This window comes from Euprymna scolopes, chromosome 25 (genome assembly GCF_053919585.1).
Source record: "Euprymna scolopes isolate OS-2025 chromosome 25, ASM5391958v1, whole genome shotgun sequence".
Taxonomy (NCBI): domain Eukaryota; kingdom Metazoa; phylum Mollusca; class Cephalopoda; order Sepiida; family Sepiolidae; genus Euprymna; species Euprymna scolopes.
This window is the reverse complement of record NC_136506.1, coordinates 61,423,595-61,440,390: the sequence shown is the minus strand read 5'-3', so window position 1 is coordinate 61,440,390 and position 16,796 is coordinate 61,423,595. Positions and strand designations below refer to the sequence as shown.

The 16,796-nt window shown below is 31.8% G+C and overlaps 1 protein-coding gene across 4 annotated transcripts in view; it reads left to right on the top strand.

Moving 5' to 3' along the window:
• LOC145247386 (ragulator complex protein LAMTOR3-B-like) overlaps window positions 1-16,575 on the top strand; it is a 43,186-nt gene extending 26,611 nt beyond the window's left edge. For 2 of the 4 annotated variants that reach the window (XM_080109073.1, XM_080109075.1), the window contains 4 exons: window positions 10,714-10,772; window positions 10,904-11,031; window positions 12,636-12,699; window positions 16,147-16,575. In XM_080109073.1, coding sequence (XP_079965199.1) covers window positions 10,714-10,772; window positions 10,904-11,031; window positions 12,636-12,699; window positions 16,147-16,220 — 325 coding nt within the window. In that variant the 3' untranslated portion in view covers window positions 16,221-16,575. Of the gene's footprint in view, window positions 1-10,713; window positions 10,773-10,897; window positions 11,032-12,635; window positions 12,700-16,146 lie in introns of all 4 variants that reach the window. The other 2 variants (XM_080109074.1, XM_080109072.1) reach the window with 1 other exon arrangement.
• Window positions 16,576-16,796: the final 221 nt, after the last annotated feature.

The window sequence follows — 16,796 nt, the reverse complement described above, 5'->3', positions numbered from 1 at the left end:
TTTCTCTATTTTCATCTCACTTTCTCTTTTCTATGTATATATCTTCCTATCTGTCCATCTCTAATCCCTCATCCTATTTTAGTCTCCTAAATTAATTACAGTGAATAAGGCATTGTCAAAACATGGATAAATCCTATTTTAGTCACCTAATTTACTGTGAGAATAGAAGTTATTTGGAAGTTACTGCTACCTTGAACAGCACCAGAAGTAACTGGTAAAACCTTTCTAATTAAATTGATTTTGGCAGCCATTTGGTAACAAAATGACATAGCTTTAGCCCTTACTGCATGAGGAATACCTGCGACCTTGCTGCCAAGTAGAAGAATTATTTATTCTACTTTAAAACATTCAATTTTTCAAAAATTTCATGTTCGACATCTCCAAAATATCCAATATGGGGAAAAATATTGCAGAAATGCAAACTTATTGTTTAGGATGAATGCACAATGGTACGCAAAAAAATCACTTGAGCCTCTTGGTCGATCCTTGCAAGATTTGCATGGCAATGTCAGACCATTTGGGAATGCAGTATTATTGCTTGCAGAAGATTTCAGACAAATGTTACCTGTTATTCTTCAATCAACATCAGCAGATGAAATAAATGCTTGCCTCAAATACTCTACTTTTTTGTTCCATGTGAAGACATTAAACTTAACTCAAAATATGCATATCCAGTTGCAGACTGTTCGATCCGCACAAAATGTTTTTGCATCATTTGTGGGAAATTGGGTACGAAAAAGTGCCAGCTGATCAGAGTTATGGGCAAAATTCTTTGACTTTTAACTTCTGTAATTTTATTTCATCAAAAGAACAGTTAGTTTAAAAGGTTTTTGCAGATATTCAAAATATAAGAATTCCACTTGACTGAGTGAATGAGCTATTCTTGCAGGTCAATACAAAGACGCCCATGAACTTAACGCTATTATTCAATGTAAAATTCCAAGTGAGGTAGTCAAATACAAATCCATCAACACTGTTGTGAAAGCAGATAAAGTGGTTAATTATCCGACAGCTATATTTGCCAGGGATGCCACCGCATGTATTGCAACTGAAATTTGGTGTACTAATTATCATGTTGTGAAATATAAACCAATCCAAGCTTTGTTTTTTCACATGGACAATTTATGTTATGTATTCAAGAGTTACCAAACCAGAAATTCTCTATATCAGCTAAGAAAATGGAACAACAAAAACTGTGTACCCATGCAAAATGGAAAATTAAACCTATAAGAAACATGCTTTTTCTCATTTTGGAACTTTTTCCATTGCGCCAACTTGAGCCACAGCAACGCGTGGCAGGGTACAGCTAGTCAATAAAATAAAAATTATCGTTTACCTATGTTATTATTGACCTACTTGTGTTTTTAACAAAGAAGATTGCATAAATTGTCCGCAAATGAAATAAAGCATTATCATTTGCCTACTTTATTTGTGACCTATTTGAGTTTAAATACAAAATATTCTCATTGTATGCAAATAGGTAGTTGTTCGAATATTAAGCAATATGACCTTTTTTAATACTATTTCCTGTAAAAAATACCGTTGAATTAAATCAATGTGATTAAGCACAAACTTATTTTATAAAATATACAGTTGCGAAATTAGTATAAAAAAAAAAGCATTTTGATTTACCTACGTATTTGTGACCTATTTGTGTTATAAAAAAGACTAATATTTATTAGTTTTTGGGCAATTTAGTTACCAACTTTCCTTTTTTTTTTTCTAAAAGGAATCATCAAGGACCAGAGGCAACTTCAGGATGTCAGGATGAGGGTTAAAGTGTGTACAATAGTTAAAGGGATAATATCATGATAATCATTAGAAGTGTAAGTTTGGTAAATTGGATTGCTTAAGGGAAACACCTCATCAAGAACTTGTTTATGTTGGATTTGAAGACGACTATATTGTAGTCAGCTGGAAAGCAGGCAAACAGAAGAGAGTTCCATAGGTGTGCAGTTCTAAGAGGTTCTGTTCATGGAATCCACATTTAGGTTTAGGCACAGATAAAGAGTGAGGGAAACTAGTGATAGTGTTTTCAGTTAGACGAGTGTTTCTCGTGAATGTTTGGCGAGGGGGAACCATAGATTGGCACTCAGACGAGCACTTGCCATGAAAATAACAAAGCAGACAGGCTCGCAATGTCTCTTCTGTGAGAAAGAGGTTGCAGTGAATAGAAAAGGGCATTCCACACTAGACTACTAAGTCTATTTTTAACTCTGTTAAGGCAGGATAAGATCTTTTTAGCAGCTCCTGCCCAGATGTGGCAACAATACTTCATTCTTGGACATACCTGGCTCCTATATAGATAGAGAATTGCATCAGCAGGTAGATATCTACTGGATCGATAGAAGGATCCCACTATTTTTCCAGCGACCTTGGCAACAGATTTGATGTATGTGTTCCATAAGCATTACACGTTGATTTTTTCTTTTTAGATAATTGTTTTATCAACTTGCATGAAAAGAGCTATGTAAAAGATGCTTGAAACCGTTTGAATTATGCAAATACCATCAGTAGTTAAAAAATTATGAGAATTTTAAGTGCCAAAATTTAGGCTTTTCCGTAGACATTTTTCTTTATAAAAAGTGGGCTAAATTACGGACCTCAACATCATTTATTTATTTTTCAAGCTATTCTCATGAAACTTGGCACTCTTATGTAAAATTTTGTGTTCTTTCTGATTATGCAATCAAATCTGATGTATCTCTTTACCATAAGCCATGAATTATAAATTTAGATGTACAAATTTCAATTTTTTTAAAACTGGCGCATGGTATCATATAGTGGGTGTTTATTCATGAACAAAACTAAGTATTATAGTAGTACTGGACTACCCATGACCCGTTGGGTCAGTATGTTATATTAGCTATGGAATTCATGTATGAGCGTGACACTTGTGACATAAAGAAAATAGGTTTTTTTTTTTGATATAACAGAAACATTTCTATGAAAGTGTATTAAAATGAAAAATCACATGGATCACTCAAACATGAAAAAAAAATCCTCCCTATTTGTGTAAAGTTGCCTATTTTTCCAAATAATCGCTCAAAAAAGCGAAAATTAAACATGATTTTCCTACAAATCGAACGCCAACGAAAGTCATTTAGCAGCAAAAACGCACATGAACCTACCGATGAGAAATATAAGAATGAAAAACCCATATTGGAATCCTTCAACCAACTTATAGAAACTTAAAATCTAAAAAAAAAATAATTAATAAAACCTGAAGCAAAAAATAATACCTAAATAAATAAAATAAAATAAAACTAATATTGAAACAGATTAGTAAATGTGTCAACAAATTCACCGTTCTCACACAACTAGAAATGTAAACAAAAAATAAAAAAAGGAAGGAAGGAAAAGCAATGAATAGAGAGTAGTAGTAGTCTTGGCTTTACTACAATTGTTCTTATGTTTGTCAACGGGTTAAAATTGTTTAGTTGTAAGAAAATAGCGACAGTATAGTTGTAATAAACAATAGTTGCAAAACACCCTCACTCTTCCCATGTTAAATAATTTCGAAATAATAACCTTAATATTTTAGTGCACAGGTCAAAATCTGCAAAAGAAACGATTTGTGTTTATTTGTTTACGTTGTTATGGGTTAATGTTTATGCGCACATGCGCAATCGGATGTCATAAACCGGAAAGTGGGTTACATCACTCGTTACAAGGTCATTTGAGTTTTATAATTATATAGATTTAAATATAGCTTTCTTGAGAGCAGGCATTTTCCTGCCTCCTCACCAAAGAAAAAAAAAATTGAGTAGATATGAATTAATGTCAGAAATAAATCAAATAAAATTTTCCATATAGATTTTGGTTTTCTGTAAAAGATGGAAATTCCCATAGTCGACCAGAACTTCTGCATTTTGGGACCAGTCCAATTTTCAATTTTGTAATGCTGAAAACAAATATTGCATTTAAATTTTCTGCAAATAATTAGTTTTCCGGATATTAATCAATGTCATTTCTTATGTTATTGCGGGTGGCCATCTTGGTACACGCAAGCGTGCAAATCTAACACTGAGAAACTATGTGTAAACACGTGTACCAAGATGGCCACCAGCAATAACATAAGAAATGACATTGCTTAATATCCGGAAAGCTACTTATTTGTGGAAAATTTAAATGCGATATTCATTTTCAGCTTACCCGAAAACCTTAAAAGGTAGTCATTTTAAAAAAAAATGTTAAGGTGGAAACAAGGTAAAAATTTACAAAATGCATCACAATGATATTTATCGAACGTCTAATTATTTAGATAATTGTAGTAATTGTAGGTAATAAATTGTAGACAATTTAAAAAAAAACGGGTTTGTTTTACAGATTCAAAAAAAATGATCTTAACAATGAGTTAAAAATAAATTCAAGTTTCGTAATATATTTTGTTTAATTGTTAGATGAAAGTACAGAAGAGTTAACAAAACATCCTTCCTTTCCCATGTTAAAAATGGGTTTCTAAATAATGTTATTTCAACATGGTAGCATAAGTGCACAAGTGCCTTTTTATTTGTTATATATTTGTTTTTGTTTTGTTTTTTTGCCACTAAAAAACAAACGCATATACTTAGTACAGTTTCTTGTTTTTTTTTGTTTTTTTTTTTAATGCTTGTAGTACATGTGTACTACAAGCATTAAAAACAACAAAATAGTATTGTTTGGAAATCAAAATTGAAATTTTAAATTGACAAACCCAGAATAAAAAATAAAACTTTTTTTTTCTGCTTTCGTTTTGACAGTAGAAAAAACAGTTTTCTATTTTTAAGAGAATACAAACTCATTAATACTCTGACAGCGATGGTTAGCGCATAGCTAACCATCGTTGTCATCGTTTCTCTTTAAGTGATTTGTATTTCTATAAAAGATAACATTTTAAAGAAATTTCCGCACAATTAATAATTATCAAATATTTACATATTATACATGAAAATAATTCTGAAACTATTATCTATATGAAAGTGGATGATATATACGGATTTATCTTATCAATTTTGAAATATTCTTCGTCAACTTTGCTCGGTCATGACTTTGCTTCCTGGGGTTGTAAAAATAAGTCAAACACCAGTAGAGATGGACTTCTTTGTTTATATATTATGTAAAATTTCAACCATATCCAATCAAATTTAACACCACGCATATGTATCTAAACATAACGTATAAAATGTAAATATTAAAAAAACTGTTTCCCTTTTTGCTGTCCTAATTTTTGTACCGTTTTTTCATTTTTAATTTGGAGCATAAAAATATTGAACGCATAAAAGAAAAATAAATTAACATCATTGGAATGCTTATTCTAGTCTCTTTTCATCAATGTAATTCTTTTAAAAATTGACTAACAAATAAAAAAGATATGACTTGTTGAAGCGCATTAGGTATGTAATATTGCCGATGTCCATGAAAATACAACATACGCTTGTAATGCTATTCCATTTTAGATCAGAAGTAAAGATCAAACCCAGAAGCTTGTCAAAACATGGGGCCTCCCCAAGATGAGAGCTATTCATTTCAATTGATGCCAGATAGGGATCAGGACGTTGATGTAAAGATAGAAGCTTGGTTTTAGATGCATTAAAAGTAACCAGCTAGTTTTTTTCCTCATTGTACCACATGCTCAAGATCAGAGTAGAGAGAATCTGAGAACTTGGTCGTTTACAGTCTTTGATGTGCTACCATAGATGGTAGTCATCAGCTTAAATGTCTACAAATGATTTAAGGATGTGATTTGGAAGATCATAGATGTAAATCAGGAAGAGAGTTGGACCGAGAATGGACCCCTGAGGGACTCCAGCATTAATACTATGAGCTTCTGATTTATGCCCATCAACCACTACTCTTATGAACCTATCTGAGAGAAATAATTTAATAATTAAAGGCATTTCCAGCTACGGTATAGCTGGAAATTTTGTGAAGTAGACCTTTATGCCATACCCTATCAAAGGCCTTTGATATGTCGAGCAATTGCCTTAGAAAGGAAGCCTTCGTTGAGAGATTTGCTAATCCTATAAGATATAACCATAAGCATATCTGCTGTAGATCTAGCAGAACGGAAACCATATTGCATGTCACTAAAAAAAGTTTTTGTTTTTTTTGTTTGTTGTTTCTTTCTTTTTTATTTTTCTTGACTGACGCACACCCTATAACTAAAAGGGATCTTAAAGGTAAACACGGATAGCTCACTTGATGTAAACAAGTTTTTTTCTACATTTTGACAAAAACAATTTGTCTATATTATAAAGGCTTCACAAACAGGGAAAATTTAATAACGTTATTATTAAACATCATGTGATGATTAAATTTAAAGGTGGAAGCACAGATTACTTACAAAACACATTCCTCTAACACGTTCAGAATGGCTTTCAAAATAATAACATTTTTATTTCAGCACGGTAACAAAAAATACATAAGTACCCAACACTTCCATCCCTTTTCTGACCAACACTGCACACAAAAAAATTCAGGGTTGGTTCATAGTATTTGCGCATGGAGATTATGACAACGATTATCATGACTAAATTTGGGGCAGATATTTTGACCCCCCCCCCCAATGGACTGTATACTCCCAAAATCGTTCTTAACAGGGGTAGGTTGGGAGTGTCCATTCCGAGTGATCTTTACCATGAGGATGTTAGGAGTGTCTATTCCAAAAGCTGTTCTTATCTTGAGTGAGGTGGGGGTTAGGCAATGCCAACAACAGCCATACTTTAACTTTTTACAAGGGGGAGGGGCATCCTTCTACCGGACAACACCAGTTAACAGGTCCTACTAGTAATTATATGCTTACATAGGAACAGTGAGTAGTCATAAAGTGTGTGTGTGTGTATATATATATATATATATATATATATATATGATTGCAACATCTTGTCAGACGAGTGCCACTTCCTCAGACACTTAAAGTTCATGAGCCCAAAAATGACTTCCATCGCCACAGGACCATTTTAATAGACAAATGCCTGAGGGAGTATCTATACACAGATGATGTTACAGTCTTAGCTTTGTACGACAGCTAAGTCTCTCTCGGTTCAAAATGTTGGGATCCAGCAACAAGCAAGAGCAAGATAGCCAGCAACAAGTTAAACTGCAGACCAGCTTAATGCGGGTACTGGTCTCCCGCTTTATGGTTTTTTAAATCAGAGATTTGCTTCTCCTAGAAGGGTTGCCTTCACCACGGCTTACGGGAGCCCTCTCCACCCCAACACACACCTACATACATACAAACACACCCGATGCTAGTTGGCCATTGACCCCGAAAAAGGGTTCATTCGCCATTTGGAAGGTCTTGTCTTTAATCCTTCAGGGAGACTAGCCACCCTCCTCACCAAACAAGTCTGGTGGGGGAACCAGTTTAGTCGCAGGTGACCCAACCATGAGGCAGGTAGTACTGGGTTACATGGTACCAGTAGCATATGACATGATCTGACATATATATATATATATATATATATATATACACACACACACACACACACATAAAGTAACCAGTGACATATAATATATATATACACACACACACACACACATAAAGTAACCAGTGACATATAATATATATACACACATATATAAAGTAAAAAAATATGTTACCATATTAAAATTACATTGAATTAAAATAATATAAGGGTAGAAAAATACATCTAAGAAATAAGAAAATGATAAAAAAGATAAAAGGAAAAAATGATAACATGGTAAAAAAATTAGCAGATAAACGGAGATAAAAAAATAATTTTTTTACCATGTTATCATTTTTTCCTTTTATCTTTTTATCATTTTCTTATTTCTTAGATGTATTTTTCTACCCTTATATTATTTTAATTCAATGTAATTTTAATATGGTAACATATCAAATATGGATCAAACATTTAAAATAATAAGGATTCATCAAACAGTAAAAAAAAAGAAAAAGCAAGAAGAGTAATAACGAAATATCAAAAAGGCAAAGTAAAGAAAAAATGAGATAGTAAAGTCACAAGGGGATATGAAAGCCAGATAAAAAAAAACAGGTATATCAATCCGATAGATGCCTTAAAAAAAAAAAAAAAATCTTATTGTAAACCAGCACTGGTCCGCATTCGTCAAATCTCGGCTCACAGAACCATAGATGCTATCCAGCAGAGCTAGAGCGTACGCACAGGCAAGAAAATCTGTACTAACCCTAAGTCCCGGGTCTACACTCTTAACTGTCTAGTAGTGGACCTCTCAAAATGTGACCTGATGCTTACTGGTTATTGGAAACTACCGCTCAGCTGCGCATGACCCTAAGTCTGTGTGGCAACACTTATCTTTGGGTGGCCATTCGTCGTCAGATGCTGCAGTTTGGAGTTCCTCCTGCAGATGAATAGCTGGTCTGTATCCTTCAGGTTGGTTGTGGCGTCGATGCTGTAATAAACCGTGTTTCAATCCAAAAATTACTCTGAAATCATTTCTTATGAATAAAAATAATTATTGCCTTAGAAGCATTGGTTAAATTTGAGGCTTCTCTCAGATTTAAGAAAAACAATGTTTCTGGATGTAAAATCTTTCAACTGAAATCACTCTTCAATTAGCTTTCTTGGTCGGAAGAGAAAAGTTGTTCTTTTTACTTTACTCTTTCAAAAGCTGATGTATCCAGCTCCAAGGCCAGTAGGCAAATTCTTTGGTACTTGTGCATTTAACAAACCAGATGTAACTCGGCATTTGCTCGGCTTTGTCCAACGCATGACGTTAACAGCTGGATAAAACCGAGCATTGCCGATAAAATAAAAACAACGCTACAACAAAATAACTGTAAAATGAAATTGTAAAATGTAGAAACATCCAAAAATAAGTAAAAAGCAAAAATCTACCGTTCATTTGTTTTTTTTTTATTAGTATTATTGTTTGAAATTGTTTTCTGTTTGCAAAATAAATACATATAAAACATTTTTTATAAACAAATAATAGTAATTATTTTCTTTTTTTAATGAAACTTTTTTTTTTTTTACTATTTACGTAAAATGACCAACAAAAATATTTGTAGGATCAATTTTTTTAACAAATAATAGTGAGTAATTGTTTTTATGAAACTTTTTTTTTTTTTTTTTTTTTTTTTCAACTATTTATGTACAAAAAAAAGAAAAAAAAATCGTAAGAAAAAGGAAAGGAACAAAACTTTTTTTTTTTTTTTCTTACGGGATCTGCAAAATTAAGGCTGTGGTGGTTCACCGTTAGTGATACCCCTCTCCTCCCAGTTTGATACGACCGTGCGTGATCCCCGGCAGAATGTATTTTCTTATTAGTGGAAGGAGGGTTTCAGCATTCCTATTTGCTACGTTAACCAAAAATTGTGTTTCCGGTGGTTGAAGAAGACAGACTCGTCAATTTCAACCGTATGGCCTGCTGGGCCTCCTATCTGCCAGGGATTCCTGAGAAAGTAATCCCGGCATATTATATCCTGCAGGAAATTCTTCCAGTCCACAATTGTGTGGCGTGACTGCAACCCACATTCACGCTAGTCCCCGCCATCTCGAACGCCTGTATCAGAATTCTCATCTGCTGCTCAACGCGCGCGCGTCGAGTTGAAACTAAGCACGCAACGTTTTGATTGGCTCATAACCATGTTTCGTCAGACAGCAGCAAACCCCGAGCTGTTGACATGATGCGTCGGACAAAGCCGAGCAAATGCTGAGTTACGTCTGGTTCGTTAAATGCACAAGTACCAATTCTTTTATTCTAAATACACAATCGTTTTTATTAATTTCAATCACCCATCTCTTTGAGATCATTCTTTTGGTTTTTTTTTTACATGGTGGTCGCCACTTATCAAGGCCCAGAAGTCACTCGGGGATAAGGGTTATTGCGTGTACAGTAATCAATGGTATAGTATTGTAGTAATCGTTAGTATTGGAGTTTTGATAAAGTGTCTTACTTAAGAGGGCGGTTCATCAGGTATTTGTTTATGTTGGACTTGAAGACATCCAAGTTGTAGTCAGGTGGGAAACAGGCAAACGGAAGAGAGTTCCACAGGCGTGCACTTCTAAGAAGCTTTGTTCATGGAATCTACATTTTGATTTAGGCACAGATAAAGAGTGGGGAAAATTATTTTCAGCCATTCTGGAATTCTTGTCATTGTACTCAGGAGTTGTGTTTTTGAGGATTATGCATCTCTTGTCTTACTATAAACTTTGCATGCAAACCCATTGGAGAGGCTATCCATTCTTTTGAGACTTAAAGGAGGAATTTTTCTTTTCTTTTTTTTTCTTTTTCTTTTATTTTTTTTATTTCATTATATTACTCTTAGCCTTAACCTGTCTCTAGATATAATAGATACCCTCTGCACAATGAGTTTCAACTGTAATTCTACTCATTCAACATTGCTTGTCCAATCGCAAGCAATATTGGGACAGGTGGAGAATATTTGGTGTAATTTTGAATATTAGTGCCTTTACTAAGACTTGAGAATCTAGTTAACCATAACTTGGGGACCCTTTCTGAAAGATTAATATTGATTTTAAAGCCACTTTAAAGCTTAAAATACCTCATATTCCCAAATGGTCCACCATCTAAATATTGACCAAGCTTAACTTTGCTTTACTTTGATTATGACTGCTGTAGAGAAATGCGACCATGTGAACCATAAGAGATGCTTGTCTTTTTTACAACCTAATAGTGATAACAAATAGTTTCTATTATATTTTATTCTTGCATCCAAATCTGTAAACTTTTCCTCTTAATGCAATGATTGTTTTGCTCTTTCAGAGTGAGTGGTCTCAGTGCCATCATCATTACAGACAGAGATGGTGTTCCAGTTTTAAAAGGTGAATGATTTTACCTTTTTTTTTTTATCATTTATCAATAAAATTGGATTTAATATTTGTTTATTGGAAGAAAAATTGAAAAAGAAACATAATTTTCTAAACCCCTAATTGATTTGAGTTTTTAGTTGCAGATGACACAGCCCCTGAATTGGTAATGCGACAAAATTTTCTGTCAACCTTTGGTTTAGCCACAGAACAGGCAGGCAAACTCGGACTTTCTGAGAATAAATCTGTTATTAGTATGTACTCTACATGTCAAGTAAGTAAATACAAATTTTTTCTAAGTTTTAGTCGACTTAATTAGATGCAACTGAGATAGATAAAAGCAATAATACTGAAGATACAGTTACGAAACTCCACATTCCTATCCTGTCACAGATAATCACCTGAAGGAGGCCAGAGAAGGAGTTAGCTGAAACGTGGTGAAAAAACAATTACTATGAAGTCCATAAATAAATACACAAATTGCTCATCTCAAAGAATTAAAAAAAAAAAATGATATATAAGATAGAAGCGGGGTTTTTTTTTCTTTTCTGATAGAAAATATCAAAGATGCTATTAGTCATGTGTGTCCTTCACTTATACAAATCTAAAAGAACACAATTTCTGTATAGGTTGTTTATATTAAAAAAAAAAAAAAAAAAAAATTTCAAAAGGTTATTTTTTTTAAGTTAGCAAAGTTTACTCCTTCTCTACATTATTTTATTTCTCTGTGACATGTTCCCAGAAACTTACCAATTTTATTTGGTTTCAGTTTTAGTCATTATAAAAAAATATGTAAAATTTATTTCTGAAATGTAAATTATTATGATTGTGCGATGCGTATATACGGTTTGAACAAATATTAACTTTTGATCATATTTCTTAAAGTATTTTTTAATTGAAGTATTTTCTTTTGAATTTATTCAATGTATTTATTTAAAAACAACTTTTATTCTGCCAACTTAAATAATGTGAGCAGGTGATAAAAAATGTAATCTTTAGTCCTGCAGTTTCTAATTAGTTTGCTAGAACTTTCTGAATTTTTCAGGGATTCATTAATATCGTGTGTGCACCCTTTGGGCTTGCTACATTAAAGCCTTTCAGCATTGTTATGGCATGATCATATCTACCTATAGGCATGGCTTTGGGTATGATAGAATATGAACCAACCATAACGTTTTGCTAGCTAATATTGCCCTTTTTCTTTTTCTTCTGTATTGGTTTCAAGCAAATCTGTATATCCATAAAATAAGCTTTTTATTTATGTTGAATAATTTCTTTAAAAAAATGCTAAATTTTATTATTAAACTATATATATATATATATATATATATATACTTATAGTTTTCAATAATAGTTTCCACAGAGTTAAGGAATAGGGATAGTTTTAAACAAATGTCATCTTTACTACTGAAATAGTAGATTAGTGGAGGTTGAATTAATGGTCAAATAATCACCTACTTTTTTACTGATGTTGTCTGATCTATGTACAGCATATGTAAATGAATTAAGTAAAATAATGGATTTAAAATTGGACTTTTTCCAAGTACATATTTTTTTTGATGACACCAATGCTTTAGTGCAATATTTGTTTATGCGAAACATGAGCATTCTTTAAGCAGCAAATCTTACTCTAAAAATATATGGCAAGATTTGAAATATATTACTTACCTATTTCATATATGAATATACATATATTTTTTTCTTTATATTTTCAAATTATCTGAATTGTTATTATTAGTGTGATTAAAAATATTTAAAGTAAGAATTTTATAAAACTATTCTAATTAGAGATAACATTTTTAAACATTTTATTAAGATTGTATTCGAATTTTGTGCTAAAAGTTTCTTTTTTTTTTTTTTTTTTTTTCAACGTTTCAGATAATCCAAATCAATTACCTCCCCTTTTTGATCACGTTAGTCGCATCTATATCAGCCAACACCGGTAAGTACATATTTACATAAATTAAAACTCTCAGTTAGAAAAGATTGCATTTTCATTTTCATCAAGAAATACGTTTTTAGAGATTGACAGGGTTTTCCAGAATATATATAAAAAAAAAAAAAAAGTACATTAACCTATGATTTACATGCTTTAATGATTTTAATCTCAAAGCTTGTTTTCAAATATAAAGAATTAAAAAAAAAAATTTTCCCCTGAGAAACTATGAGTGTTGGCCAGGATTTGTGTCCAGCCAATAGCACCATACTATGACAAAAAAAGAAACTTAATACATAGTAAAATAAAATGCATTATTCTTTTTATGTTTTCTATATTAGAATTTGGGAATGGTTGGCAAAATATATTATGAAATAAATCTCAGTATTTAACCACCACCCCTCCGCGCACACACACATCTTATTGCGATGCACTTGGTGTTTTTTTTGTTTTTTTTGAGAATTTATGGGAAAGCCCTGTGTATTCCAGTTTTAGGCCATGAACCTTAACATTTCTATTTTTTAATTTCTATAATTTTAAAATTAGGAAACATTTCACTTTCATTCTTTTTATGAATGCCAACCTTGTGCTTTCTTTGACTAAAATGAAATACTTATCAAAGTACTGAGGATAATGTACTTTCAAAATGTTTATGGGAGTCTATCTCCATTTTCAAGTTATAAATACAATAGGTTGTCTAGCATGAGTGCAGACCTCACATTATTGTTATTTTTTCTTTGATTAAAAGTTTGTAAGATAATCTATTTTCAAAATATGGTTATGCAGGTCTATTTCTCAAATTCTCAAACTCTGGAAGGAATTTGCCAGCAAATATATATTAGATGAATACCCATCTCAGAATTGTTTTGTACCACTTTTATGTCCTTACTTATACGTATAAAGTGATCTTGTTTGTGTGAGGAATGGTCTTTACCAAACTAGTCTGTCAATTTTTAGTGTACAGCTTAAAAATTGATATAGGAAATTCGGACCTGTGGAACAAATTCAATTTAGTTTTTAGTTGGTAAAAATAGCTGTGAAGGGGTCAAATTTGATAAAATTGGAACTTGGCATGCATAGGTCGATTTAAAGTGCTTCTCTACAAATGCGCATACATACATTTATACATTAATGTTGGTTAATTTTTACTGTTTTGATATCAATCTGCTGGTGGCTCAGATGGTAATGAATAATACTAGAGCACTAGATGTTTTGGTTTCAATTCTAGCTGATGGCACCCAGGTCATATTTTTCCTTTTTACATCACCACTATATATTGGGTACAATATAATAATCAATAGAAAATTGGCTCTATAATAATACATATGAAATCTGCATGATTCAAAATATATTTAAGCATATTTTACAACCTGGCAATTCCAGGTGACCTGCTAGTGACGATTAAAATTAACATATGATATTAAACCTTATATCTAGAATCCTTATTCTAATTTTGATTAAAATCTAAGACATGATTTTTAATCTAGAAAATGTCTAAAATGTAAGTTCTTCAATCTTAAAGATATTGAAATTCAATGCAAATCTGAAATATTTAACTTTTTAAATAGGCTATAGGCTATATGCTTCCTAAAATCTCTTTAACATATGCCAAAGAAACTGAAATTATGGAAATATTTATTAATGTGTAATATCTATTGAAATTTAACAAAAATTTGAGGAATCTTTCATAAAGTGCTTCCACTCTTTGTTCCCTTTGCATTAAACTAAATATAATCCACATTAACCCTTACACCTATAGGCTGTGTTCCAAAATTCATAATTGTTTCATTTGTTTAGGAATGAATTCTCTACATAAAAGTATATATATACACTCTGAATATTACAAGTTTACAAAAAATAAATTTCCACTTTGTTGTCTAGTTGAATTAAAATGGAATTTTTAAAACACTTTACTCAACCTTAAATCTGAGGAATATTTTATGCATTTTGTTATTAAAATGTATGAGTAAAAAACATTAATTTGTCATATTTATCCACACTGAGGAACTATAGCAACAGCAAAACAGCTGCCTGTGGATGATATACATGTATCACAAAGTTTGAGCTCTTAACGTTTTTTTCAATTTAAGAATCTAATCTGTTTTTGTTTTTTAATTACACAATATATGAAATGTTTAAAGAAGCAAAACTAATTCAGTTGTTTCAAATTTAAATTTATTTTTAGAAATTTAAATTAATATACCTTTTAAAATGTTGGTTAACATTTTAAATTTTAAAATAAGGTGATCATAATTGTCCAACCAAAACTGACTCTATTGGTTTAAACTGAACTTTTTAATTTCTTCTTTCAATTATTATTCCTTGCTCTTTCTAATGCCTTTTGTCTTCTCGACAAAACCAAAAAAACTTATACATAGCGAACCAAAATGCACTTTTTTTTATTTTATTATTGAGATTATGTATTTGTTTTCTAATTTCATTAAGGATGGCTTAAATTTCTAATTAGATATTAAAACTTTAAAATAAGCAACTTTCTCTTTAGCTTCACTTCTTATTGTTTTCAAATGAGATAGTTAGAGATGCACTGAAAAAGCCAAGTGATTTCCTGCAAGTCTAATGTCTCGTATGAATTGTGCTATCATTTCTGAGATAGACTGAAAAACTAAATGATCAGTTAGGGAGCTATATTTGTTTTTGCTTTTGCCAAGCTGATATAAACAACAGATAAATAAGACAAGATGTTTTCATTTTTGCTTATAACTGCTAGTTGGAATTAGTGGTGGGACGATTAATCGAAATCGTTATCGTAAGAAATGTGTATTTTGGGAGAAATCAGAATCATATTGTTAAAGATATATAAAATAACTCCTGAAAGAATATATAAAATAACTCCTGAAATTGATTGTTATTAATTTCATGGTGCATGTTTAATTCATGGTAAATATTTGTCTTGACTTTTATCTTCAATGAAAGAAATTTTATGAAAAAAAATCATTTTTGAAATTCTCTTGTATTTCCACTTTTTTGCTGTACCAAATTTTTTCGCTACACAAAAACTTTCGATTATATAATGGTATATTTCAAAACAGCAATTCCATGGGAATCGGAATCGTACTTAGTATCGGAATCGTTAATCAACATTTTCTTGGAGTCGGAATCAGAAAAAATTTAGGAATCGTCCCAACACTACCAACAGTTGTCCTAAAAGGCTTCATAATGTTGATACACCATCGGAATTCTTAATATGTTGAGATGGTAGGGCAAAACATTACTGTAAATTGCTCCAATTTATTTTCAGTTGTATAATTTACATTACATCGGCATCCTCAGAATAGATATTTGTTTTTTTAATGATGCATTCATTCAAAGTGATGGCCTGTGGAATGTGAGTAACACTCGAGTAGTAACTGATTAGGTGTAAAAAGTATCTTTTTGAATTTTCATCTCTTTCATCCTTCAGTTGATTAACATTTTTTTTTTTTTTTTTTTTAGGTTTGCTTCTAAATGTTCCAAATGAGATGAGAGAAATTTTAAAAGATTTAGAAAGTGTTTTATGTCTTGTATAAATAAATTTAAAAAAAAAAAATGAAAATAAAAATATATATATATATAAAATGCTTACTCTCACTGCTGGCTGCAATGGACCCCCTACCCCATTTGTGAGTGACCCACCTCTCTGCTGTCAACTTAACCTCCATTACTCTGGCGCTATCCTCATTCTTTAAGTGGTCAATAGACATTAAATAACTGTGATAAAATGGTTCCATATTCTTTGATTTTCACTGAACTGGCAAACAACATTAAAGAGAACTAATCATTGTCACTTGTGCCAGCAACAATTCGGGGAGGATGACATGTTAGCTGACTGCAGTTTGGGTTCATATGTTATTTGTAAATAAAATAATTCTAATGTGATTGTAATTATTGTTTTCATTATTTTTTATTTTTAAGTCATTCTTGTATTTGTTGACATTTACAGATGACACAACTGCCTATTGGCAGCACCTTGAAAAGCACCAGTGATTCCTCTTCCTCCCTCTTTTAACACTTCTAAAACAAATCTGTTCTCTTCTCATCACCAAAGCTTGGATCCCTGTTTTGCCTTGGTCGGAATGAATGTTTAATAAAACTGATTTTCTCTC